Here is a 25,806-nt window from a genome sequence, read left to right on the forward strand (position 1 = left end):
TTTTTATACAGAGACGACCTTTGAAAAAAAAGGTTTAAGAACAGAAAAAAAAATATTCATTTACGAACATCAAGCGGTTACTTTTATGGCTGCAAAAATTTGTTTCACTATAATGTTGAAAATATTACTAGCTGTGCTATGTATGACTTCTAAACTTTTCTCTAATTCATTGTGTCATGTAGAGAATAGTACAGCATTTGTTAAAACTTTTCTCCCCTTTTTTTTGTCTTCTGCTGGATGCTTGTTGTTGCTGTAAGAATTTTCATAACATGCATCTTTAGATAATGTTTGTTGTGCTTTATATAAAGTGAATTATTTTGTGAACGATAAACGTGTTGTGAATGATGATTTCAAAAAAATTTTGTGCTCATTTTGTCCAAAGTGAATGTAAGATGATGTGATTTATGATGTTTAGAATAAAAGTTGTGTTCGTGAGCTTTTGGAGGTTGTTTTTATATATTTTTTTGGTGAATTTTTGGTGTATTTTTGGATGGGGATGTTCAAGGCTTTTTGTGCGATGGCGGAATGTAGGATTCTCTGTAATTGAAATATATGGATTACACGTTTTAGATTAGGATATTGTTTAAGAGAAACTTTAACGTTTACTTTGATGAATGTCTAGGAGACGTTCACGATTACTCGGTATCGTTGAGAATTTGAGGAGGATAAGACATAATTTTAAATTATATCATCTTCTTAATCTGGCCGACCATTGAATTTTTAAGGATTTTTTACATAGCATTGGATTTTTTGTGCTTAATTGATGTCAAATGGCAACATAATTCATATAAAATCCAAAAATTTACATACTTTAAGCTAATTGAATTTGACATTTCGATTCCTACTTGTCTTTCACTTGTCCTAGTCGCGTTCTGTTCCTCATCCCATCTCGAGTCCAGCAATCATGTGATACCTGGTAAAATACCTGGAAAAATCATGAAATCTTTATTTCTTTCCCACCAACCTGGAAGACACATGACATAGAAATGGGCAAAAATTCAGCTTTAAGAGCCAGCGTGACTCTTGTTTTTGGTTAGATTCGATGAAATCTGAGCTTAGGCCAGAGTCAAGTTAACTTTAAGGTGATTTTCAGCAATTTATACGCCATGTGCTTTCCGGGAAATTTTTATAAACGAAAAATCCTTAAAGCTTGTGTTTATGACATGGACTGAAGCGACAAAAAATGGTCGCTATGGTCCCGTTACATCTAAATGACCTGTAGTTTCAATTACATTGACCTTACGTCTATTTTGACCCATTTTGATGACGAAAATTGAAATTTCGAATCAGATTTCGTTCATTTTAAATACTTTGCTCTGTTTATTTGTAGAATTCAGCTTTATTATCCTTAACAGACAATAAGGATACTCATTTAAATTAGCGTTCTCATGAGTATACTTTAAGTATACTCAATTAACATAATTGACCCGAACAGACCAATAACCTTCCTAGATAAATAATAATCCTGACTAGAGTTAACTCTACTTAAATACATATACTAAGTGAGCATGTTAGTGAGCATTGTTCTCAACTTACTCTGCTCTTGAGAGTACGCTTTTTGCATGCTAGGGTGAGCATGTTTAGTTTTGTTAGAATATTCACGAAAAAGCTTCTTGTCTCCTCGAGTATATTCTGCTTCACAGCCTCCACAAACTTAAATTAAATTCATGTCACAACTTGAAAACTTGCACAAACTTTAATTCTCACCAATTAAAGTTAAAAATCATAAGGCACAATTACGCAAAACATGCATACAACTTTTCCAAAAAAAACAAAGTTTAAAATTCAAATAAAAGTTTAAATAAATTTCAATGTTTTTCTTATGTAAATTTCAACTTCCTCATTGTATAAGTAGAAATTAAATGTTATATTTTATAACAGAATAATTTAATGCTAGTTTTGTAAAATTATCTCTTCATGTTCATTAAAATTTATCAAATTAATTTTTCGTCTACATTCAAAAAAGTAAATAAATATATGCAGCATCTAGCATAATACGAAATGTATGAACTAATATAGCAATGTTAATTAAGACTTGATAAAATTTTTTAGTTAATTGAAGAATTTACTTTATAATTTAAATTTTGCACATATTGAAATAACAGCGAATTATCAACATAATTTATACGTTTTACTCTCTCACTTTCCTTCCATCCTTATCAGCTTTTGTTTTGTGTATATGAAACCATAAATATTCGTTCTATATTTTCTTTAGTAGAATGTTTTGTGAGTGAGGCGAAAAAGAATGGCATTTGCAGTGCGATTTTTGTTTCATGTCTTTCTCAATTTAGTAGTTCCCGGGGAGCTGATGTGATGATGGTGATTGCTGAAAGAATGTTCGGATATCACGAAACGCTTACACAAGAGCTCAATATCGACTTGAATTTTATATGAAATTCTATTGACTCAAGTCGAGTTTTTTCAAGTTTTTTCATACAAAATCTGAGTCAATTTGGAACTTTGGCTTTGGCACCCTCCACTCTCATCATCTTCTTCCAACAAATTGGTTACTTACTTACTTACTAGAACCATGCTCCAACTTGGAACCTAGGTTGCAAATTGGTTACCGACCAATCCAATGTTCATTACTTTGTTACAAAGCATTACCGTGGGGGAAAGGGTCTAAAAAAACAGAAATGGCAAGACTGTGGGGTCCAGTCTCAAAAAGTCCTAAATCTCCAATGGAACCGTCCAAAATCTAGACAAAAATTCAAAAAATGGAGTCTGGACTCTAATGAAACTAATCTTGGAAGCGATTTCTCACTGGATTCTTTGCAAATCTGGTTAATAGCTTGATTAGTGTCGCTTGAAATTCAAACTAAATCTTGAACCCAAATTCAGTAAGATTCATCCAAATTCTGCTTACTTATTTCGCTGACCGTACAGATCAAGTGTGACATATGGTTCTCTCAGTCAGATGCTGAAGCTGCCTCTATCGCTGGCTACCGCTTGCCAATTACCAATTCCAAGTGTAACACTATCTCTATCGACAGCTTCTTTCCATGAGTTCTTTGAAATTCTTTTGTTTCAAATTCTGCTTGGCCATCTAAAGTAATCAACATTTGAGTCTATAGTTCTAGAAGGATAGACTCTTATAGACAAAGAGGTCACTTCTAGATCCGGTAGAGGCCTCTTTCTGCACCATGACTCTTTGTCTGTTATGGAGAGCCCGGCTTTATTTGTACAAAAGCACAATAATTGTAGAAAAATAGCCATATGGACATTTTGAAAAGCACTGCTCAAAATCACAAGCTAATCTTAAATTCCACAGCAATCTGCCCATATTCACCCCTTCCAAAATAGTAAGCCAATAAGAGTCTAGACATCATTACATCACTAATCAATTAGCAACAATTACCATTCAACACTCAATCTAAAAGACTCAACATCCTCATAACCAACCCGGGACACAATTTCTCTCGTTTACGAAAGCTTAATATGAACAAACATTTCCATATTTATTCTCAGAGCAATTTTAAATTCATGAAAATTATTTAGTTAGTCTTTTTTTTCTTATATGACAAGCATTCACAGTAATCAAATGGAAAAGTGGAAGCGAGAGGAGAACAAAAAGGAATGATAGTAATGCAAAATAAGCGACGGGTGGGGAGGGTTGATGAGTTTAAAAAAATAAAATAAAATGTTAGACGAGTGAGCACATCCAATGAATGAATAACATTTGTCTCCACAGCAATGAGAAGTCAGAGATGAAAAATTATGTAGATACTTCAAATTGCTTTTTGTTGAGGAATTGTGCTGTATATTGTTGTATATGTACACAGACAGAAGAATAAGTAGAAGATGGTAAACGGATGTGAGCCCTTTCAAGGGATTTACTCGTCATGGATGATGGAAAACTATGAAAATTTATTTACATATCATAACAAATTTTTTTTTATTCAAAATGCATGCTGGAACTAAAGAAAAAGTTTCATAATGATTTTAAACTTACTACATAACATATTAAACAAACATACAGACACAGAAATGGTAAAAATAAATTTTTTTAACTCTATTTAACTTTTAAAGTGCTCATGAAAATATTTTGATCTGAAAGTTTTTCCTCATGTGGTACAATACACACATATATCTCCTTTCTACGTCCATCTCTATTGTATGTGAACATGAAAAAATAATTCATTTTGTTGCTTTTTTTCTTGTTCTCTTTAATTTTTGGTTTTTATATGAAAAATATTAGCATTGGGATTGGGAATTATTTGAAGCAGTTTGACTAGAACTTCATCTTGTTCTTGAAATTCAGAGGACATGTAACTTAACATTATCCGTAACTTTTTAAAGATTTTTATCAATTTGACTACAGAAATTCCTAACCTGGAATGGTACATGACGTAAAAATGGACGGAAGTCTGACTTCATTTTGACTTGACTCTGACCTGAAGTCGAATATCGTTGATTTTTGCTTGAAACCAGTAATTATCGTGTACTTTCTGAGCATGCTACAAATGTGAAAAAATTCTGAAGCTCCCTAGGTACTAAGACAATACCTGAAAGACATAATTCGTAGAAATGGCAAAATTGTGGAATTAGGCCCTTAAAGACTATGACCATACTTACCAAAATGAGCATGTTTATGATTAAAGTCAATGTGAATGAACATGCTTCTTGTCTGTTCGGGGATTGGCATGACTCTGAAATTTCACAAAAATCTCTGAACCGGAGTCTGGGACTTATCTTTACTTTCTGCCTTCAGGGTTCTGAACCATTTTTTTCACTAGTGATACCCTAAGGTGCATTAAAGAGTCAATTCCTCAGTATGTAATAGAGATGTATTTTAGAACATAATAGAATAGTGAATATACAAATCATATTCTTAATCAGGAGGAATCTGGTTGATTCCAGATCCTCTTTTCCCTCTTAATTCGCATAAGTGATGTATATTTTTGAAAAAAAAAGCACAATTCTTCATTTTTAAAAGCATTTACATTAAATCGTTGATTAATGTCTCGAAGCGACAAAAATACTTTAGAACTGGAATCCAATAGAGTGATTCACTAAGTTTCCTATTCTAAATCACTAGTTTTCCAGCACAGCTATGCACATCTCTTAGAAACAGTTCTTTTTAAGATTAATCACTTCATCCGCCAACTTTTACTATTTTATTACCCTAATATTGCAGAATGCTAAAGACAATATCTCCAAAATGCGCTTCTTTAACACACAAGTCACCACAAACTTCCACAATTGTTCTATGCATTATCATTTCTCATGTTGAATGCAGTAAAAAAAGAGAGTAGTAGTTTGCATATAAACCATTTTAGAAAAAGAGAGTGCAAAAATGAATGATGAATGTTAAATGAACCAGCAACCAAGTGATGAGTTCTATCCACAAGCAATTTATCACAGTGGAGACTGTAAAGTTATTTGTTAATTTAGTTGAAAATATTTATTCATCCAGCAGATATTCAAGCTTGCTTTATTCTTTTATATTACCGCAAATTACTTTACATTTAATTCAATTTCTTAATTATTATTGCAGGAGTTTTAATCTATGCGACGCTTTATGCAATTATTGGAAAGTCAGCGGCACCTGGTGGACAATTGTTTAGTTTGATTGTGCTAACAATAGCAGCAAATTTCGGTGGATGGCTCTTTGGCTTAACGACAATGCCACGTTTGATTGGCATGCTGCTTACCGGCATAATAATGCAAAATATTGGCGCAGTCAATATCGATGGAATTGACAAGGTTACAGCACATTTACGAAAATTTGCACTTGTTATTATTCTCACACGTGCTGGTCTCGAAATGGACCCGGAGGCATTCAAAAAAGTATGGCCAACAATAATAAAATTAAGTCTTATTCCATGGGTTGTTGAAGCGGCTGCAAATGCCATCATAAGTCATTTCCTATTCGATATGCCATGGATGTGGTGTTTCCTTCTGGGTGCTATTATTGCTGCTGTATCACCTGCTGTTGTTGTACCATGTCTCTTTAGATTGCGTACAAAAGGTAATAAAAACATATTTTTGGATATAAGAAGCAGAACTTAATATGTCGACACACATTTTATTTAGGCTATGGTGTTGCAAAAGGTATCCCAACATTGATTGTTGCTGTTGCTGGCATTTGTGATGCAATATCTGTCGCCTTATTCGGTATTATTAGTAGTTTAATGTTTGCAACTGGTGGACTATCCTTCCAAATATCACAAGGTAAACAGAGCAACTTAATGTCCCATAAAATTTTAATGATACTAATGACACATGCATTATAGCTCCGGTGTGCATATTTGGAGGTCTCGGTTTTGGTATAATTTGGGGATGGATGGCACGAGTAATTCCCGAAAAGGGAGATGCTTATGTCGTTCCAATCCGAACATTAATGCTTCTTTGTGGCGGTCTTGTTGCTGTTTATGGTAGTGAATTACTTCATTATGAGGGAGCTGGTCCACTCGGTGTTGTATTTGCTGCATTTACGAGTCAATACTTTTGGATTAAGCAAGGATGGACGTTGGAGGACAGTCCAGTTGGAACAGCATTTGAAATCTTCTGGATGATATTTGAGCCTATCTTGTTTGGTATTACTGGTGCTACTGTTAAGGTGAGTAGTTGTAGACCTTCCTAATGTCCACCTAGTCATACTTGAGACTCATATCCTTAAAATACCCAAAAGTCCACCAAATCCAGTGTCTAATCCCAAAAATACATCCAAATTAAATGATTATTCCAATTATCTCATCAACAGATCAACGAATTGGATCCAAATGTCGTCAGTTACGGTCTCATATCACTCGTCGCTGGTGGTATAATCAGAATTATTACCACAACACTCGTCTCATTCGGTGATAGATTAAATTGGAAGGAGAGAGTAAGACAAACATAAAATTATTCGATAATATTCCAACAACAATGTGACAAATTTTTATGTAAATTTATCTTTTAATCTCAAAAGGTTTTCGTATCATTGTCATGGATGGCAAAGGCGACAGTTCAAGCTGCTCTCGGTCCAATTGCATTAAAACATCTTAGTGCTGATGATCCTGATGTCCCATATGCTTCAATTGTTTTAATGTTGTGTATATTGAGTATTGTGGTTACTGCTCCGACTGGTGCCATTTTGATTTCTATTACCGGAACTAAATTGCTGACTAAAACAAAGAACATTCATATGCCAGAAGGTTTGACTATGAAAATTTATGAAAATGAGATTTTTTGGTTCACAATATGTTTATTTTTTCGATTATCTAGTTCCAACGTGGCGTCGTCCATCGATTCGATCAATTGCTATCGAAGAGGAAGAAGAGGATGATGAAGATGATGAGGAAAGGAGAGATCCAACAATGGGACCTGATAAAAATACTCTTCATAATACATTTGCAAATGCACAAAACAGTATTAATCCAATTCCACCATTCACGATTACAAAGTAAATTTTATGTTATTTTTTCTCTTTGATAAGTTCAACAATTAGTCTTAATAGCTCTTTTGTTCAAATCATACAATTAAGTGCATGATATGCATGTGCACTCTTTAGCAATTATATGTTCATGCTTTTAAATCATTACATTAAAAATTATGAATGGGGGTTGTTCATAAATGATGTCAATTGAAGGTGATGCAATTCTATTTAGATTCATTTATTCAAGGCAATAGCTTAAGTAAGGTTGGTTAGAGCTAAACAAAGTGGTTAAAGCTTGTTAAAGCTGGTTAGAGCTACTCTAAGTAAAATAGACCGCGATTTGGTCACGATTAGTCGATTTAATGTGTAGTTATGCATTTGATATTTTATGGCCAGTTTCACAAATGTACAAATTTATAACTAAGCTAATTGCAGTCTGTTTTATTCTGGTGTAGACTTAAATCTCTGCCCAATTAGCACAAATCGGTTAACCGATCCAAAATCCATCTCCAGATTGGTTTGACTCTGTCTTGTTGCCTGATTCGGCTTAAAACTGACTCCATGATCTGTATTTCAATCAAAATTCGGCGTGACACAGACAAGCAAGATCCTAGGGCAAAGCTTGAACTTGACTCGAATTTTAAATGAAGTCAAGTTGATTCAAGTCGACTTTTGGGTACAATATCCGAATCAATTTCGACGTAGAAGGCAGATTTAAATCAAATTTGGCTTCAAAATGACTCTATCCCTGGTCTTGATCCTGATTTTTGATCTATTAACAGATTTATGCTATTCAGGCTAGAAATACTGCTGAAGATGAGTCATTCTTAAGCGACACAATAAGCCACTTACTTACTTTACTTCGATGGCCGTACAGATAGATCAACGGTGATCCATGGCCTCCCTCAGGCCTCCCTTACAATGAGCCACATCAACCCCAAAATGTTAGACATCATTTATGATCAACCCTTTACCTAGAATTATAAAAATTAGTAGAACAGTGATAACACTATGATATATGTTTAGTTACTTACATTATTTGCATAAAACTTTAGCACAATTAGTCTAATGTTTAGTGGAAAAATGAAAATTAAAATTCTGAATGAATGAAAAAGTTAAAGTTTTACGACTGTAGTTTACGTGGTGAAGATGCAAACAGTATAAAGTTTTTCCACTCGCTTATCAATTCTGTAACTATATATTATATTCTATTCTTTATGATTTTGTTTGTGTATATCGCAATTTAGTATTAAATATTGAAGTAGCTTAGATTTAGAATCATTTATAGACAACATTAACTAACTTAAATTTATTGGCTTTAATAAAAAGTTGTAAATTATGACTTGTAAGGTCACATGTGCTTTATTTGATTGATTATTGCTAATTTTTCAGTTGCATGATCAACAATTATGAGGGATATAAGGTTTTATTTGTGAATGTTGTGAGCATTGTGTGAATCCTTGTCATATCAATAGCACTTTTTATAATTAGGGCGACCATCTGCTGTATTTTTGCCGGGACACTGCTTTAGTTTTCTATCTTACTGCTGTGTCCCGACAAAGCCTCAAAATGTCCAGATGCTTCATAAAGTCGAAAACTCCGTACAAATTTTGGAATTTTGGGTAAACTTTGAACATTTTCATTTTGATGGTCCGGGTTCAAGCCCAGAATTGAAAATATTTTTTTCGGAATTCCCATTATTTTCCGCACTTTTTTTGCAAGTTTCTAATCTAATTTAAATAGCTTATTGTATATTAATACTCAAAATTGTTAAAAAGAATCCCAAAAGTGCCAAAATTAGAAATGTCCCGCTCACATATGGCTCAATATCCTAGATTCCACTCTGCTCAGACACCACAATTTTTAAAACTATAAGCAGCTTGAAACGCATATAAACGAGCAGCTATGGACCTTAAGGTCTTCAAAGCTAATGTTTATTTTTTTAAGCAGCTTGAAGCTTTTATGGATTCTGTGTGCAGATTTTGTCTTATTTGTGTTGCTCTAGATTCGAAATACATTAGAATGCTTTGCCTTAAATTATTAGAAACTACTTTAAGAAGCCATACTGCAATGTAGAATTTTGCCTGAAATTATCAAATGTGTTTTTTGATGTGCTTTTAAGTCCACTTACTAACATAAGTTTAATGCAGTACTCTATTTTGAAAAATCATTGAATCTCGAAAAGCACAACTAGGTTAATTGATCAAAAATCTTTCTCTGGCTGGTGTGACTCTGACCTGTTGTCGGATTCGTATTAAATCTGGCACCATGTTTTCCACAGTCATGCTATCCTGGTGGCATATTTTGGATCGATTAAACGGCTTATGCTGTTTGAGACTAAATGATGATAAACCACACAGCATATGGCTCTATATGACAGTTATTGGGAATCTACTCGTTGTTTGGAATTCTTGTGAATTTAAGTGAATTTTGTGTGAATTTAAGGCTGTCTGCTGGAATTAAATGCCAGTAATGACCTTTCAACGTTTTATCGTTGGAAATGCAGTAATAAGAGGAATTTTTGAGGGATAAAAAATATTTAATTCATATATGGCACTTTGCAATATATTCGAATAACTCCTGATAGTTCAGTGGTAGAAGCATGCAGCCGAAAATCGAACGACGTTGGTTAGAGTCCTATTCGGGATTCGTCCTCAAAATTATACTTTTTCTGTCAGATCAACACTGTCTTCTCTTACTTTGTGTAGCCTAGGTGTGCTTTTATAAACCACCATCTAAAATAGAGTATCTAACCATTCATCATCCAATAAAGCCACTCTGAAAAATTGCAAACTCCAACATTATTCATAAAAATCACATTACTCCATCCATTCAAATAATATTAAAACTCTTCCCATAAAATATTTATCTCATCTCTTCCTCTTTCATCATCATTACAGGATGTAACTTATATAGACGTTAAAATATATTTTAATAAGGAAGGAGAAACAGAAAAAAAAATAAAAAAATTTGTACACTCGGCTCACAAGATGTGCACGGGAAGAAAAAAAGAACGTAAACATTTAACCGCAATCAACAAGCACAAAACTGAACAGAACAGAACAACATCATGCTATCACATCAACATGACGAGCGAAAAGTTCACACTTTTTGCCTTTTCATTATTATTTTTTTGTTTTCCTTTCTTCATCTTTTATTTTTATTTTTTCGTCGCGCCTTCCCGTAAAATTTACGATTTTTTGAACAACAGTTATCATCATTCGAATGTATAAGTATATACAAATGTATGAAAGTATATATAACAATTTATATAGGAAATAAAAACAATATGTAAATGAAAAATGTGAATGAAAAAAAGCTCCTTATTCATCCTGCGTGTATGGATGCACACACATGTGTGTGTATAAAACAAGCATTTATTTATTGGAAAAACATAACGTACGCGGAGGAATGAGATGAAGAGGAAGACAGTAGTTTGAAGGAGATAATATTAATAGCGCATTTATCTAGACTGTATTCCGAAAAACACACAACGTAGAATTGGACAAAAATCTGGTCCCATATTGCCTTGACTTTGGACTTGACTGAGGCAAGATTCCGTTATCCGTTTTCTGGGCAGGTTTAAGGCAAGATTCCAAAATTTATCCTCAATTCATGCCTGCTTCAGGATTCCATAATTCGTGCTCAGATCAGGCCTAAGGCAAGATTCCAGAATTTGTCATCAGCATTGAGCCAAGATTATATAATTCGTCCTCATGTCAGAGTCAAATAAGCAAAAGGCCGGATTTTCAATCATTTTTACCCATTGTGCCTTCCGAGTTTGGTGCTGGCTAAGATTTATTGGGCTTTAGTCAAGAGTCTGGATGGCAATAAATGAGGAGAGGTTCTGACTTTTTTTATAGTGAAAATTGAATTAATTTGGTCATTTAGAGAGAGCTTTTTACATAAATTTGAAAGTCAAGAGAAAATTTACTAACAAATGGACGATCAAACCGTTGATAAAACAGACAGATAATTGTATAGACAGATATTAGGCGTATTTAGGGGGTTTCAAACTTCCCACTTGCTCTAGTTTTTGGGAAAAATTCTTCAATTTAATAGAGTTTTTCGTGAAAAATATCCAAGAATTCCTTAAATTCTTGTAAAACACTCAAAAACCCCTTAAATTAATACCCTTTCCTTCCTCTTCTCCACTATTTCCAAATTGGAAGGGGGTGGGGGTCGATTGGCCTCCTGAATATGCCTCTGTACGCCTCTGGCAAGACCTAATATTATTGAAGTCAGCAAGACAAACCAAACCCAATAACAACCCTACTAAAAATGCGTTAAATATTAATAAAATTTATTGCAATAACACCATCGTAGACATGATGATTGTTGTTTACTACCACAACATACAGTTTTGTTAACACATTTTTTGATGATGAATTCATATAAGTATATATATATAAATATGATGTAGACATTTAATGTATATTATATTTTAATTTAATTCTCTTATGCTGTTGAACATAAAATAATATTGTATGTATGTATAAACGTCAAGAAAATTATACAAATTTATTATATTCCATTGTTGTACACTGTAATTGCTACATTTCCGAACAGAAAGAAACAAATTCTTTCACCCTAACATCCTCTTCCGTTTTTCTTTGCTGCTTCTTATTTTTTGACTTCTTAGTATTCAAGCATTAATTTCTTATCATTGAATAATAATTGCTAAAAATTCCATCGCTTAAGCATTCCGAAATATTTTGTTTTTGTTGATTTGTTTGGGGAATTGGATTTTTTGGGAACGTTTTGTCCAATTCTTAGGATATTTTGAAATATAAAAATTTTCACAGAGCTCGAAGTTGACTCGGATTTTGTATGGAAAAATCGACTTCGAAGTCTAAATTTTCAAAATTTGAAAAAATTCGACTTCCAGATTTTTAAAAATCAAAAAATCAATTTTTAACAATTTTAATAGTTTCAACAAATTTAATGCCAGATTTCAATCAATACTTATATTTTTTATTAAGTTAGTTAGTCGTACATATCAATTGCGATCCATGACCTCCAAAAAATGTCGCTTGAAATTGGGTCTATCGCTGATTACGGCTTGCTGAATTCCAATTCCAACTGCACTTTCTCATCAACATTATTATTATCAACTACTGATAGTTCCGACCATCTAAGAGATCCGACCATCTTTTAGATATTACCCTCTATGAGATTTGACCCTCTTATTGGGCCGCCAACGAGATCACTTGTGATCCGAAGAGTCTAATTTGAGGTTCATAATTATTGGAGCTTCCTCAGGTCTACTAATAACATGTCTACACAATGTATTTTAATTTTTATTCACTTTTCTATGTCAGTCAGCCAAGGGAATATTCAGAAGCGGGGGTGTGTGAATTTGGAGGTCAAACTCCTTCTTCACGGCGCCTTCACGGTCTTCACGGCGCAAGAAAAATGCGCCTTCACGGCCTTCCCATAAACACTTTTTCACAACATTTTCCATCTTCATACACTTCTCATTTCGCTCGTTTCAATAATGAAGAAGCAATTTTCTAAGAAAAGATAAGAATGAATGAAAAACAAAAACGAAACAGGGTGAAGAAAAGAATTTTTTTTCTCTTCCTCGTTCGCACATAATACAAAACTTTGATAAACACATTAAAATAGCTTTTTAAGAAAATAAGAAAAAATATGCGAAAAAGTATTATATTTAAATGTTAAGTGATTATGAGATGAAATGTTACAAAAAAAGAATAAAATTAATGATAATAACTAAATTTAATTTCGAAAATTAAAGCTAATGTTTTATTACTAACATAACCTTCAAATTTCAGGAAATTTATTATATTTTGCCTTAGAAAAAATTCAATAATTCAGAATTTTCAGAATTTATGAATTGAAATTAATTACAGAAATATTTATGATACCTTGTGCCGCAATAAACCATAACCTCAATTATGCAGAGGAAAACTGTTGATGGGGCAACATGTTAATTATCTGTCATGTAATAATTACACCAAAAAACCAAAAACTAGAATTTTCATGAGTATAAAGTTTTGCATCATATTATTTCTGTCTGTAACAGGTAGTAGCGGATAATGAGCAATGCTTGTGAAGTTAAAAATAGCTAACGAGTTTCTATTTTGTGTAGAAAATTCAAGAAAATTTCGTAAATCCTTTGTAATAATTTTTAATGATGTTCTATATTCATATGGCTCATACTCATTAAATAGATTTAAAAACATCAAAATTTTCAACAAATATGATAAAGATTTTTGGTTGTTCACTTCCCAGGTGTATAATTTTATATAAAATTAGATATTAACTGGACCAGAGCTACAAAACGAGGTGCTGGAGACAAACACTTGATTATTGAGCAATCTGTCAGTTGAATGTTCTCTTGTAATGCATTTTTAATGCATTGTCAAGGCTCTGGCTTAGTTTTGCCAATTAGAATTCAGCAAATGGAAAAGTCAACTCTAGTCTATTCGAGAGTACGTAAAGGTGGCTAATAACTAGATGCTCTTCGGAACCCAGATTCCAGCAAATAAGTAAGTAAACGTTGACTCACACTCATAACCTTTTTCGAAAGTACCGCATGATTTAGAGGATTTGCAGGATGCACCACAGGAAGTAGTAAAAGGTGCTTTAAAAGTGGAGGTTGAAGGGCGATGAATATCTATATTAATTATAACTACGGTTTATAATATTGAATTTAGACGATTTTTTCCGTACGGTAAGGGCCTATGTGTGTCTCAGAGTAAGTAAGAAGAAACTAAAAAACACTTGACGTACTGCAATTTCAGTTATGCTATAGAAATTCAATACAAATTAAAGTATATATTATTACTAAATGTTAGAGTGCGAGGTGGAGGTTTAAGAATGCCTTTTTTACATTAATTAATTTCCGTACAGTCCCTAATTAAATTCAAAATCTCCATTTAGACTAGAAATGTACCAAACATACTTAGTACATCATGGCTAATGCAGCTTCATTCATTAATTTCAAATCCTCTTATCTCTCATTAAAATGTATTAAAATCCTCAATTATTTATATAAATATGAGGTTAAAGCAGAGCTCAACAGCAAACAAAAAAAGTAAATATTTTTCAGGATGTACTTCCATTACTTTCCATATAATTATCAAGTCACGGATATTCAAGCAACATTAATTTTTCACACACAAAAGCAATAATTATGAAAAAATTAATAACAAAAACGTTGAAATTATATTTAATTCACTTACTTATAAAGTTTATAATTTATCAAGCCAGAAAATCCTTTTTTTTATCAAATTTTCTACTGTAAATTAAGTAACAATGAAAGTGTTTACCAAATGACTCTTTTTTCTCCATATTTATTTTAATTTTATTTGCTGTCAGACACACAAAATAAAAAAAAATGTATTTTACTGTTGAATCGTCATTAATTATTCAGATTTATATGGCGGAGTGGAAAGACAACAACAGAAAAAAATTTTAATTCAAAAAAAGCTCTCGGTAGAGTAAAAGGCACGGTGTGGGAATATACAGAAGCATTCAAGTGGAGAAAAGGACTCATTAATAAATTATGTCAAATCATAAGGCAGATGTAATTAATTAATTGTGAGTAATTAAGGAGCAGTTTTGTTAAATTTTTACAGATTTAAAGATTAGACAACAATAAAATCTGTTTTGTGCTGTAATTTATGAACGAGACCCGAGCATTTTCACACGGAGCAAATGGAGGTAGATCTGTTAATTAAATTGTAATTAATATTTAATGCATGAAAATGCTAAGTGTATATGTGTTGCTACTTAATGTGTAAATGTGTGTGCTTTAAAGCAATTAAAGTGTTCACCTACGGACATAAGACTTCAATATAACTAATGTTAATGTTTATATTCATTTAGTAATGTATTGAAAGGTGCTGATTATGTGCTTAAATTTTCTAACAGCGTTCGTATTTGAGTTGAATTAATTTATGATATTTTATCGAAAAGTCGATTCGAGTTGACATTAAGATCAACTTTCTAAGGCATTTGTCCTCAGTTATGGTACATTTTAGCCGGATTTAAGAGTTTTTTCACTTTTTTGGCCATATGAAAGCAATTAAGATAGGCTATGAACCAAGTGAACCCGAGTAAGACTGGCTTTGATCAGATCTGGCTATTAGACAGTCGACTAAGCAAACAATCAAATGAGAGCTAGGTACAATTACATTGATATAAGTCGAGTAATGTAAGGTTACGGAATTATGTTTGATTGTCTTCAATTGCAAACCTATCAAATTGACTGGATTTTGATTGAATCTAAAATTTTTTTAGCTTTGCGTTAAATGCGTCTCTAAGCTTATGACAAATCACGACACTCTTACCTAGAACTTCAATTTTAAAGTGGGATAGGAAACACTTCTTTAACGTTTTTCCTGTCTGTAGACTACATAAGGAAGCTGTATGTCACGTTTCAAGTGTGAAAAAAGGCATATGAAAAATGTCTCAATTCTGAGTCCCGAACCCATGATCACAGGATTGATGTTACTTACTTACTTACTGGAACCACGCTCCCATGTGAAGCCTAGGTTTCTACAAAAGGCCTTCCATCTGAATCTGTTGCTGACCTTATCACAAAGTTTGCACACATTTTCCGTCTTTGCATCTAACTTACATTTTTTGTCCTACTGCTTACTTTATCGATGTGCAATGATTCAATCCCAAAGAATGAAACTACTACACTACCGATGAACTTCGATTCACACTTTAATATTTCCAAACTAGAGTATCGGGAGCGCCCATCCTCAGAATTTTTAGCTTCACATAGCATTATGTGGCATCACATTACATCCCCATTCCCCTGATACCCCTCAATTTTCGGCTTCACATGGCTTCACACGGCTGCACATAACTTCACATTACACCCCTAATATCCCCTGATACCAAACCAGGGATACCAAATTAAATACTGTTTATACTAAAACTGGTTAAATGTGATGAAGTTTAAGATACCCCAGTCGAAAATAATACACTATAAATAGTTAAATGCAAGTTATTGTTCAGTTAATGACTGTTTCTAACGGTTTTTTGTCCTTTCGGGTTAACTTTTTATGATTATTTGTAAAATATGTATCTAACCAGACTCAGCAAAGCACACTCAAATTTGATGGAATTACAAAACTAAAAGTTGAAAATTTAAAATTCAAATTATTCAACAAAAAATTTACAATTCACCTTTTTTTCTGTTTCATTCAATCGACCATTATACTAATTTGAATTTAAATATTGTTGCTTTCAAGAAAATTAAATTCGAACTTTTAACTTTAACTCAACTCCGGTAAGCTTTTAATGGAAATGCTTTTTAGCAAAAATTATTCCAACAACAACACTTTCTGTTAACATCCTTTCTCTCCCAAGGTGTTAAGTGAATATTTTTTTTTCATTTTATCTCAACATATGCATTATATATCCATTCAAGAATATAGCTCTAAGCTATTTACATATCATAATCGTATTATTTTATTTCTACTGTAATGTATTCTGATGAAATGAATATTTTTTTTTTATCTATTTCTAAAGTCAGGGATTAGCACATGACAGCCTGATGGGCATGAAAAATTTTTACTACTTCTGCGAAATTTTCTATTATTCAACTTTTTTTTTTGTCATGCTGTGAATATTTTTTGCTGTCGGAAATAGATGTTGTCATACTGATGATGTGAGATAGGAGCAATCAGTAAAGTGAATTCTGGGAATATGAGAGGGAAATGAGGATTATAAATAGGATGTATTATAACTTGATAAGATTATATTGTATTATAGTTTTAGAAATTCATTTTAGACGTTATTTGCTTGCTCTATGCCAGTGATGGTTAAACTTTTTAGGGTCCACGACACACATCGACTCTAGAAATTTTACAAAATTACTCTACTAAGTGAAAGTACTATATGCGAATCGCTAGAGATGGGCAGGTCATGTATACAGAAGGCTAAGTGATGCCTCAGTCTTTAAGGTAATTACTTCAAACTTTGTGGATACCAAGAGATCCACAAAGGATTCCGAAGAATTCCTGGATTGCATGTGTTTAAAAGGACACTATAGTCCTTAAAATCCCGAATTGACAGAAGGTTTCGAAGGATAGAGCAGTCTTCAGACATTCCCTACGTGCGGCAATGGGCCCCCGTGCGCCCCATCCAAGGAAGTAAGTAAGAGTTTTTGGGCTAATTGAAGCTTAAGGCACATCAAAAGGCTTTCTATCTGACTCTGATGATGGCTCTGCCACATACCAGTCACCAAGTTTGTACACACTATCTGTCCACACGCCTAACAGACAAAAAAACAAGCTTTCATGGTACAGAAAGACCACTACGGTACCTAAAAGTGGTCGTTTTGTCTGCCAGAGTACGTCAGGCTCTCATTCTTTCATTATGATTCTACATCATGTAGCTTTTTGACCTCCTGGATGAATCTCCCTTGAGGATTCTATAGAAAGACGGCATAACAAATTTGTGTCTCTGTCATAGCAATGACATTTCCTCCGGTATTTTTTTTACGAAATTTCATATCCAATTGTACTTTCTCATCTGTATCTCCTTGTTGATGTCTTGCTGAGTTGCTTTCTGTTGAAGAATCTAATTTGAAAGCCAATCTTCTGGATTCCAATTCCATAAAATCTCGAGATTCTTGCTATAGTTACTTACTTACTTTTCTGGTCGTATAGTTTAATTGTGATCCATGGCTCCCTTCAGATGTCATCTGAAACTGACCCTATCACTGGCTTCCAATACCAATTGCAATAATATCTCTGTCAACAGCTTGAGAATCCTTCTATAGCAGCTGTAAATATAATCCTGAATCGTATGCTTGATATCGTTGATCACAAGACTTGTCTTCTTACCTTGCCGCTTGTCCCAATTGTATGGCAAATGCCTCACTGGATCGTGTCAACTTGCTTTTTACTGGATACCAGCTCCGACTTGGAAACTACAAAATGATATCTGACTCTATTGCTGGAATTTTGACAAAGTTTTGACATCTAACTTTTTTCTGAAGGTCCGGATCCTCAAACTCTTGGAGCAGGACCTGCCAAAATACTTAAATCGGCTTTTCCTTTGTTTGAAAAGAAATATCTAATTAACTAGATCATGTTACCTGCTAATTAAATACTAAAATTGTCTGAAAACTGAGTTAATTTTAAAGCGATCTACAGGATAAACACCACTGCTCTACATTTAAATACGTGAATGAAGATTAAGAACAAAACTAAATCCCACAACAAAAGTCTTTCCCAACAGATTAGCTTCATTAAAAAAGCACACAAGAAAGTTTTAATTTTTTTTTTTATTCTTTTATGATAAGCAAGCAAAAATTGAAGCCTTTTGTTCCTGTTAAAATTTTCATCGCGCTAGTTATCACAACAAAAAAATAATATAAATTTTATATATAAACACACGTATGTTCTTAATGTGCACCACTAAATAATGCCTCCCATAGTCCCAACTTGTGTGTTTTCACACAGTTATGTATTTCTCGTTGCCGCAGCTTTTTTTTTCATGGATATATAAAAAAAAGAGCTTTATGGAGAATAGCAAAGCAATTTCAAGTCGTCTGTCTGAGTTTTATTGTTTAATTTGTTTTATTAAAGGATGGTGGTAGAATTTTAATAACAGTTTTTAATACTGAAAATTTTTACTCGTCGGAAAAAACTTTTTTTTTAACTTTTTATGCTGTTGCAACAACCATTTATTCTTCTCTATATTTTATATACAGTATAAATCGAGCTCTAAAGTGGAAAAAAAGAATTTAATATGAACGTAATTGATGCTGCATCGTGGTATCAACTTATACTGTACTATAGAAGATAATAACTTATGTTAAGCATGTTGTGTCGGAAAGTGCAGAATTTATGTTTTCACGCCAAATATTAAAGTTGTATGCGTTTGTGTCGAAGCGATCGTAAATGAAGCGTGGTAAGCGATTTGATAGAACGTATAAGGATGATTCATTGTCGATCTGGAATTGAAATTGAAAGATATTTGGATTAATGGATGTGATTGTTTTGAAAGGGATTGATTGGGGAGTTGAAGTTCACTCCACATTTGACGCATGCCACTCGTATACCCTTCTCGTGGTGGGACTGATAAATTAAAAAATTCGAACTCTGACTCCAAAGTTCACCAAATATCAAATATCAAATTTTGAATAGAGTTGAGTCGATTCAAGTCGACTTTTTCATACAAATTCAGAGTCGACTTCGAGCTCTAGGTTATAACTTCTCGTGGTATTCCTTGATACTTTTAAATACACCACTGGTATCTGAGCTACATGCCAGAAAAAGTGTGTTGAAAGATAGATTAAAACACTATTCAATCTATCTCATATGGAGGATGGCTGCACCACAATCAGACTAGAGATGGTAAGGTTCAAACTTGCTGGATACTTAAATCAAGTTGTACACAACTGTAAATTAATAACAAAAAAAGGTTTGAACTAGTAACGACCACGACAGAGAGCAGGGTTTACAATCTTGGTACAGTTTATACGTTTTTGTTCATGTCTTTGTAACTAAGCGTTACAGTGGATACGGGGATCTTAAATGGCATTTTCAGCGTTACGTAATTTCCGAATGTTTCTTTCAAGTTTGCTTAAGGCATTGATGGGTAATATGTGTGAAAACCATAACGACTGGGGAACGTATGTCAATCTTGTTATATATATCTTGGTCGAGGGTTACAACAGTGGAAAGGTAAATGCCTTGAATAATAAAATGCTGTCCACCACTTCCTTAAGGGCACATAAGATCGATTGTCTCCTAACAGATTTAAGAGCATACTCTTAGGGCTCAGAATACATAATACTGTACAGAAAGACCATTACGGTACCTAAAAGCGGTCTCTTTGCCTGTTAGGGGTCTGAATCAACTTCGAACTCTTCAAAATTACTTTAGTTCCCTCATTTTCCCCTATCAAATTCAATATTGACAATCATCATCATTTAAAATCCCCAGACAATTCAAAACAATCAAAATTGTTCATCGTTCCGTCTAACTACTTACCGTCAAATCCACAGGATAAATGAGCGTTGAATTATTTTGTTTTACAATATCCATATTCGTTCTTTTCAAATCCTTTTTAATATTCCAACAGCTAACAGCATTATTTTGCATTTCAGCCATAAACATTACATTCGTATTCAAGTCCACAGCATGCGATCCAGATTGTGTATTTGGACCACGATGTCCAACAAATTTAAAATCTTTCCCATGTGTACGTCGAGTTGCAAGCGTCTCATTCCTTAATATTTCAGTCGACACAGTAAATTCACTAAAGGAACCAAGTGGATGAAAGAATGCTGTTCTATATCCATTTGGCTTTGTTCTCGACAATGCAACCGAAAATATACCATCATTCCATTGAAATTGCAGTCCTATCAATATTTGTACGAATAGTTAATGGATAATAACAAAAAAGAAAGGAATCTGAACATAAAAAGCAGCCATTTACCATCAACGTCGAAATCACCTATGGGAGAAATTTTATGCTATATTAATTGATCAATCCTTTCATATCTATCCAAACTCAATATAGTTTACCTTCAAATGGATTAAAAAAGAAGTAATTGTGATTAAATCTCCACATTCTGCCTTGTTGTGCTGAAAAAACTAGCAGTGCATTATTCATCCAATCGGGTATATAGGCAAATGTATTTGTACAATCATCATCATCGATTGTAATTGAAGCTAATCCACGTCCATTTGGTACGATAGTTTCAGGAATATCAAATCGTCCAATTACCACATCGGTTTTTAAATCAATTGCCCAAATTGATGGTCGTTGAACATTTATTTGATTATCTGTTATGATTTTTTGTTTGTCAGTGGGATAAAAGAGGATGTAAAATTGAAAATGAAATTTATTAAATATCGATGAAAATATTTTTTGTGGTAGTTGTTAGAATTGTTCTATATATTCAGGAAATATGGGAATTTTGTGGGAGATTTTAGATTATTTTGTTTTTACAATGAGAAATTTTAATAGAATTTTTGCACTGCATGCATGCAACAACGATAAGAATGACAATTTAGCTATTCTGGGATATTGTTGCTACTCAGGGGCATCATGGATAGATTGGTTATTTGTCTATTTTTTTTACAAATTTGCTCTGTCTCGAAAACTACTTAAAGTGTCCCGTTTTTGTGTAAATTTAAAGGCCACCTTAATCAAAAGCTGATTTTACCACACAGAATGTACTAAAGTTGCCCATGTTGAATTAAGACGCGGTTTTTTGATCAATTTTCTATCGAATTTAGGAACTCGATAATATGGTGAATAGGCCTAAACAGTACAAATCGGTTAATAGATCCAAAATCCTATCATTAATCGATCTGTTAACAAACTCGGCACAAGTCTGATTTACGTCCGCTTGGGACCGGATTGTGGATAAATCATGCAATTTGTGCTATTCGTAGTAACTATGATGTAATTTAGAATACTAAATAAAAATCTAAATTGAGGAAAACTAGTCCAGATCAAACTAACTTCTGTCAAACTGACCCAAAATTATGAATTATTTAAATTCTCAGCTCTTATTCAACGACTCAAAAGTGCTAAAAATTAAAAATTTGAAAAAGTTATCTAAAGAAAGATCCAGGTTTTGACGAACTCTAAATGCGACAGTGGGTCCTAGTGCGCCTTCGGCATGGAAGTAAGTAAATAAGTAGCGCTTATTCAGAGAAAGTTGGAGACCCAAATCTCTTGAATTGGCTGAGTGTTTGCTTCACTTGAAGTGTATCCGGAATAAGAGTCAAATTCACATATTTTTAAACTAAATTCTTCAATTTTTGAATAGATCCTTATCAATTTTGCGTCATGTTGCGCAAAAATCTAGTTTTTAAGGCAATAATCTCATTTTAGTTTGGAATTCCTTGGAAATCAAAATTCATAAATTATCATTTATTTCAATGGTTACAAGTTCGCAAACTAATGTCAACCACTCTATTATAAAACGAATGTAATGTTTATCAATACCGAAATTTTGAAAATTTCCGAAATATCTAGCATTACCCCTGGTCAATAAAAACGAGTAGCTAATAATAATCTGAATCATGATTCAAAGTGATACTATAAATACACCTCATATATATTCCATCCGATGGTACATAAGTCATTTGAATACTCACTCGGATACTCCAACACGCCAGTATCTGCAACATAAATATTAAAAATTATTCATCAGATATGAAATTAAAGTCAAATAAAAGCTTTCATGCAATTTTACATCAAAAGCACTGCAAATAAAATTGAAAAAATATAAAAATCACACTCACCCACAAACCATAGCCTATCGCATCTATCAACCCGAGGACGATAAACTGAAACAATTTTTGCTGGATTTGGTACATTGCCTGGCTACAAAATACATTAAAATTATGAAACAATTGACAAAAAAAAAGAGATTATTTTATTTAATATTAATTTTTAATTGGATTACTGTTATAGTTGTTATGGACAATGCCGCATACAATAATCACCAAAAAATAAAAATAACAAAAAAAAAATATGCTTACATTCAACGTATTCATATTCCAATTTGGATAGCTTATTAACGGTGGATTAATATATGGTGGATTTCCTGTCAATTCGACAACATTTAATGACGATGGTATGCCTGGATTACGTCTTGCAACCGTAACAAATAGCTTATTACCATAATGAGCTATACCAAAGGGAACATTCACATATGGATTATAAAATGATGAGTCTCCTGGGTCTGTTTATAAACATTATTTGCCAAGCGTTATCACATGAACGTGAGTTGAGTGAGAGTGAACGGCATATAAGAAAAAAGAAGTAAATGTAGACATGTAAATAATCAGTTATTCTGATAGAGTTTAATGATGGTATTTAATATGTTGCTGTGAGCATTTTAATAACATTAATTTCATTATTTTTTTACACTGTTTAATAATTTTTTTTTTGTTGTATCAAAATTAACACGTACATCGTTTATTTATGTAGCAGTCAGCATATGTGTGGGACTTTATTCAAGTTTGTGGTTCTTTGACCACAATAAAGGTACCCCGGAGGTTGTCATTGTTATGGAAATTATTAATACTTGATGTTATTGATGTAAATGATTCCTTTATTGAAGATTCTAACCGGTTTTCAATTAGAGACATCTTGACTTCGACAGTAAGACTGCTTATTATGACACATGATCAGTAATTTATTTGAAAATAAATAAACAGCTGTGGCGGCTGATATCATCTTGTTTGTTAAAGATTACATACATGCATAGTAGCTGAATGCTTTGTTGATTGAGTATTTTTAGTGATGAAGTCTTACTAAGGGATTAACTGGGGAGTCTTAGTCTCGGTATTGAGATTTGTTGAGGTCTAAACTTCAATAAATTCCCTTGTAGTCTTGATGTCCAGTACTAATGTCAACTAAGTTTTACTTCATTTTTTAATTATTATGCTATAATCATATTTTAAAATCGTTACCTTCAATTACTATATTTTTACTAAGAACTAACTCATTTCTACTATTTTATAACTTTTCATTATAATTTAACAACCTTCTGATTTTGTTGCTATTCCAATTCATAATCTCCGATATTTCTAGTGAATTTATAGTATTAAATAATCCTCGTATGTCAATATGAATTTTTTTCATATAAATTAAAAGTCTAAGTCTTATCAGTACATTTAAAAAGAAAGCTGATTATTCAACTGTCCTTGACCTAATTGAACGCTCTTTTTCGATCGTGTTTAATGCTTTCTATGTAAAATTATGAGAAATGTATTATTTCATTTAAAAAATTGTATTAATTTTTGATAGAATTACATTTTAATATTAAGATTTGTCGAAACACCATTCGTATATTACTATCAAGGTGAACCTTTGATTTTCCGCAGTAATCCTTGGTGATAAGCCTTGATAGAAACGTATACAAGGTATACGGTTCATGACATTAACAAGAATATTTGGTGATTGATGCACAGATTGCTCATCACTGATCTAGGATTTCCCAAAGTGTCGGTTTCGGTAAATTTTGAGATAGAATATGAAATGCCTTGGTCTCAGCATTAAAAACCTTCGAGGGGAAAACAATATGATTTAGACAAAATTCCAATTCACCACCAAAATTTCCCTTTTTTGGTGGAAATTTAAAGGGTTTTTGATGGAAATTTCCCATTTTTGGGGGAAATTAGGGGGTAACTTAAAAGAGAAAGTTTTAAAATTTTCACATTACACACATAGTTTGAAAATCTCTGTACAATTCATCGAATCTATTAATTCAAGCATGACTCATCAGACATAAAAATCATTTCGTCTTGTTTACCAACTTTCTGTTATCAGAAACAACATTTTAAGAATAATTCCAGACAAGTTAATGAGCATTGAATGCGACACGTGACAGATTAAAAATAATAATCTTAATATTCACAGTTTATGCAATTTAAATCAGTGGTTGGCAACCTATGTGCTGGGGCACACTACTGACATGAACCGTATGCTGTGAGAGGTTTTTTGTCGAGGCTTATTACTAAGGTGTACCGCGAGAAATTAAAGGTTGCCCACCACTGCTTTAGTGGTTAGCCTCTCCCGAAACCGTACATTGCTCATGGCTTTCAGCTTGCCCATCACTTGTCTAAATAATTCTCAGTACCTGTTTTTGGAATCATCGAAAAAAATCATATTTTAACACCACAAACAAAACTTTTTTGACCCCAAACATTCAAGTTCTTGTTCAAACTTTACTCGACATTCAATTCAATATTGAATAAATAATAATATCGTGTCAAAAAATCGACATAAAGTGAAAGCTCAAAGTTCTAAGTATTTGTCAATATTTTCACTTGATTGCTCTCTTTCCGTCGTTTACCTTTGCCCTCCAGTCAGCAAAAAAAATTTTCTACTTACTTGGTAAATTTTTGTAATTTATACTTTGCCATTTCACATACTCTGTTAACTTGCCGTTCACCACCGTACATAATAGAAAAATCAAACAAACTTTTACGATCAAACTCATGATTTTCAATCTTCCTTCGGCTGATTCCTATTCACGAATGAGAAGACAAGAGACGAGGATGAATAAAAAAAAAGTTTTTCAATTTCTTTTAAAGTTGTGATGATATACACAGCAGCAGCAAGTAGAATGTCTACTGACAAATACAAAAAAAATTCTTATTCCTTTCTCTCCCTTCTGATGATACCACCTTAATATGAATTCGATTTACGTGACAGCGACACTCACTTGAGAAGTTTAAGAGAAAAAAAAAATGTTTTTTTTTTTCAGCTCTAAAGTCATGTTATTGTTGTTTTTATTATTAATAAGATGCAACAACAATAACAAATAAAAATATTTTTGTTTTAAAAACATTTTTTGGGTCAATCATAAATGATGTTTAATGTTTTTTTGAAGAAGCAAAGGAAACGTTCACTTATTATGTTACAAAATAACACGATTTTTTGTAAAAATGAACAATATAACAGATTCGCCAACCCAA

General features: G+C 32.8%; 2 protein-coding genes across 4 annotated transcripts in view; one reads left to right on the plus strand and one right to left on the minus strand.

Annotated features, from left to right (window-relative positions):
* Nha1 (Na[+]/H[+] hydrogen antiporter 1) overlaps positions 1–13,063 on the plus strand; it is a 57,918-nt gene extending 44,855 nt beyond the window's left edge. For 2 of the 3 annotated variants that reach the window (XM_070648247.1, XM_070648249.1), the window contains exons 6-12: positions 5,498–5,971; positions 6,037–6,174; positions 6,237–6,562; positions 6,707–6,829; positions 6,914–7,139; positions 7,210–7,387; positions 10,261–13,062. In XM_070648247.1, coding sequence (XP_070504348.1) covers positions 5,498–5,971; positions 6,037–6,174; positions 6,237–6,562; positions 6,707–6,829; positions 6,914–7,139; positions 7,210–7,387; positions 10,261–10,267 — 1,472 coding nt within the window. In that variant the 3' untranslated portion in view covers positions 10,268–13,062. Of the gene's footprint in view, positions 1–5,497; positions 5,972–6,036; positions 6,175–6,236; positions 6,563–6,706; positions 6,830–6,913; positions 7,140–7,209; positions 7,388–10,260 lie in introns of all 3 variants that reach the window. The other variant, XM_070648250.1, reaches the window with a different exon arrangement.
* Positions 13,064–18,992: 5,929 nt separating this feature from the next.
* On the minus strand, positions 18,993–25,522 carry LOC139096524 (L-dopachrome tautomerase yellow-f2-like). Its single transcript, XM_070648263.1, has 8 exons — positions 25,220–25,522; positions 22,861–23,063; positions 22,621–22,702; positions 22,474–22,497; positions 20,887–21,147; positions 20,798–20,815; positions 20,350–20,720; positions 18,993–19,307 (listed from the first exon to the last, which is right to left on the minus strand). Exons 1-8 carry the CDS (start codon positions 25,326–25,328, stop codon positions 19,164–19,166), a joined length of 1,212 nt encoding a protein of 403 aa, XP_070504364.1. The 5' UTR covers positions 25,329–25,522; the 3' UTR covers positions 18,993–19,163.
* Between the last annotated feature and the right edge of the window lie 284 nt (positions 25,523–25,806).

This window comes from Chironomus tepperi, unplaced genomic scaffold, assembly GCF_022539635.2.
Source record: "Chironomus tepperi strain 1889 unplaced genomic scaffold, CSIRO-AGI_Ctep_v1 contig_394, whole genome shotgun sequence".
NCBI classification, from domain to species: domain Eukaryota; kingdom Metazoa; phylum Arthropoda; class Insecta; order Diptera; family Chironomidae; genus Chironomus; species Chironomus tepperi.

What these genes read in the sequence shown, in the direction of transcription:
- LOC139096524 (XM_070648263.1), bottom strand. Translation starts at nt 25,328, where the DNA reads ATGAGTTTGATCGTAAAAGTTTGTTTGATTTTTCTATTATGTACGGTG. An exon ending in GGAATATGAATACGTTGAAT is followed by an intron (nt 22,703 to 22,860) that starts GTAAGCATATTT and finishes TGTATTTTGTAG; the next exon opens with CCAGGCAATGTACCAAATCC. An exon ending in CGATAGGCTATGGTTTGTGG is followed by an intron (nt 22,498 to 22,620) that starts GTGAGTGTGATT and finishes TTTATGTTGCAG; the next exon opens with ATACTGGCGTGTTGGAGTAT.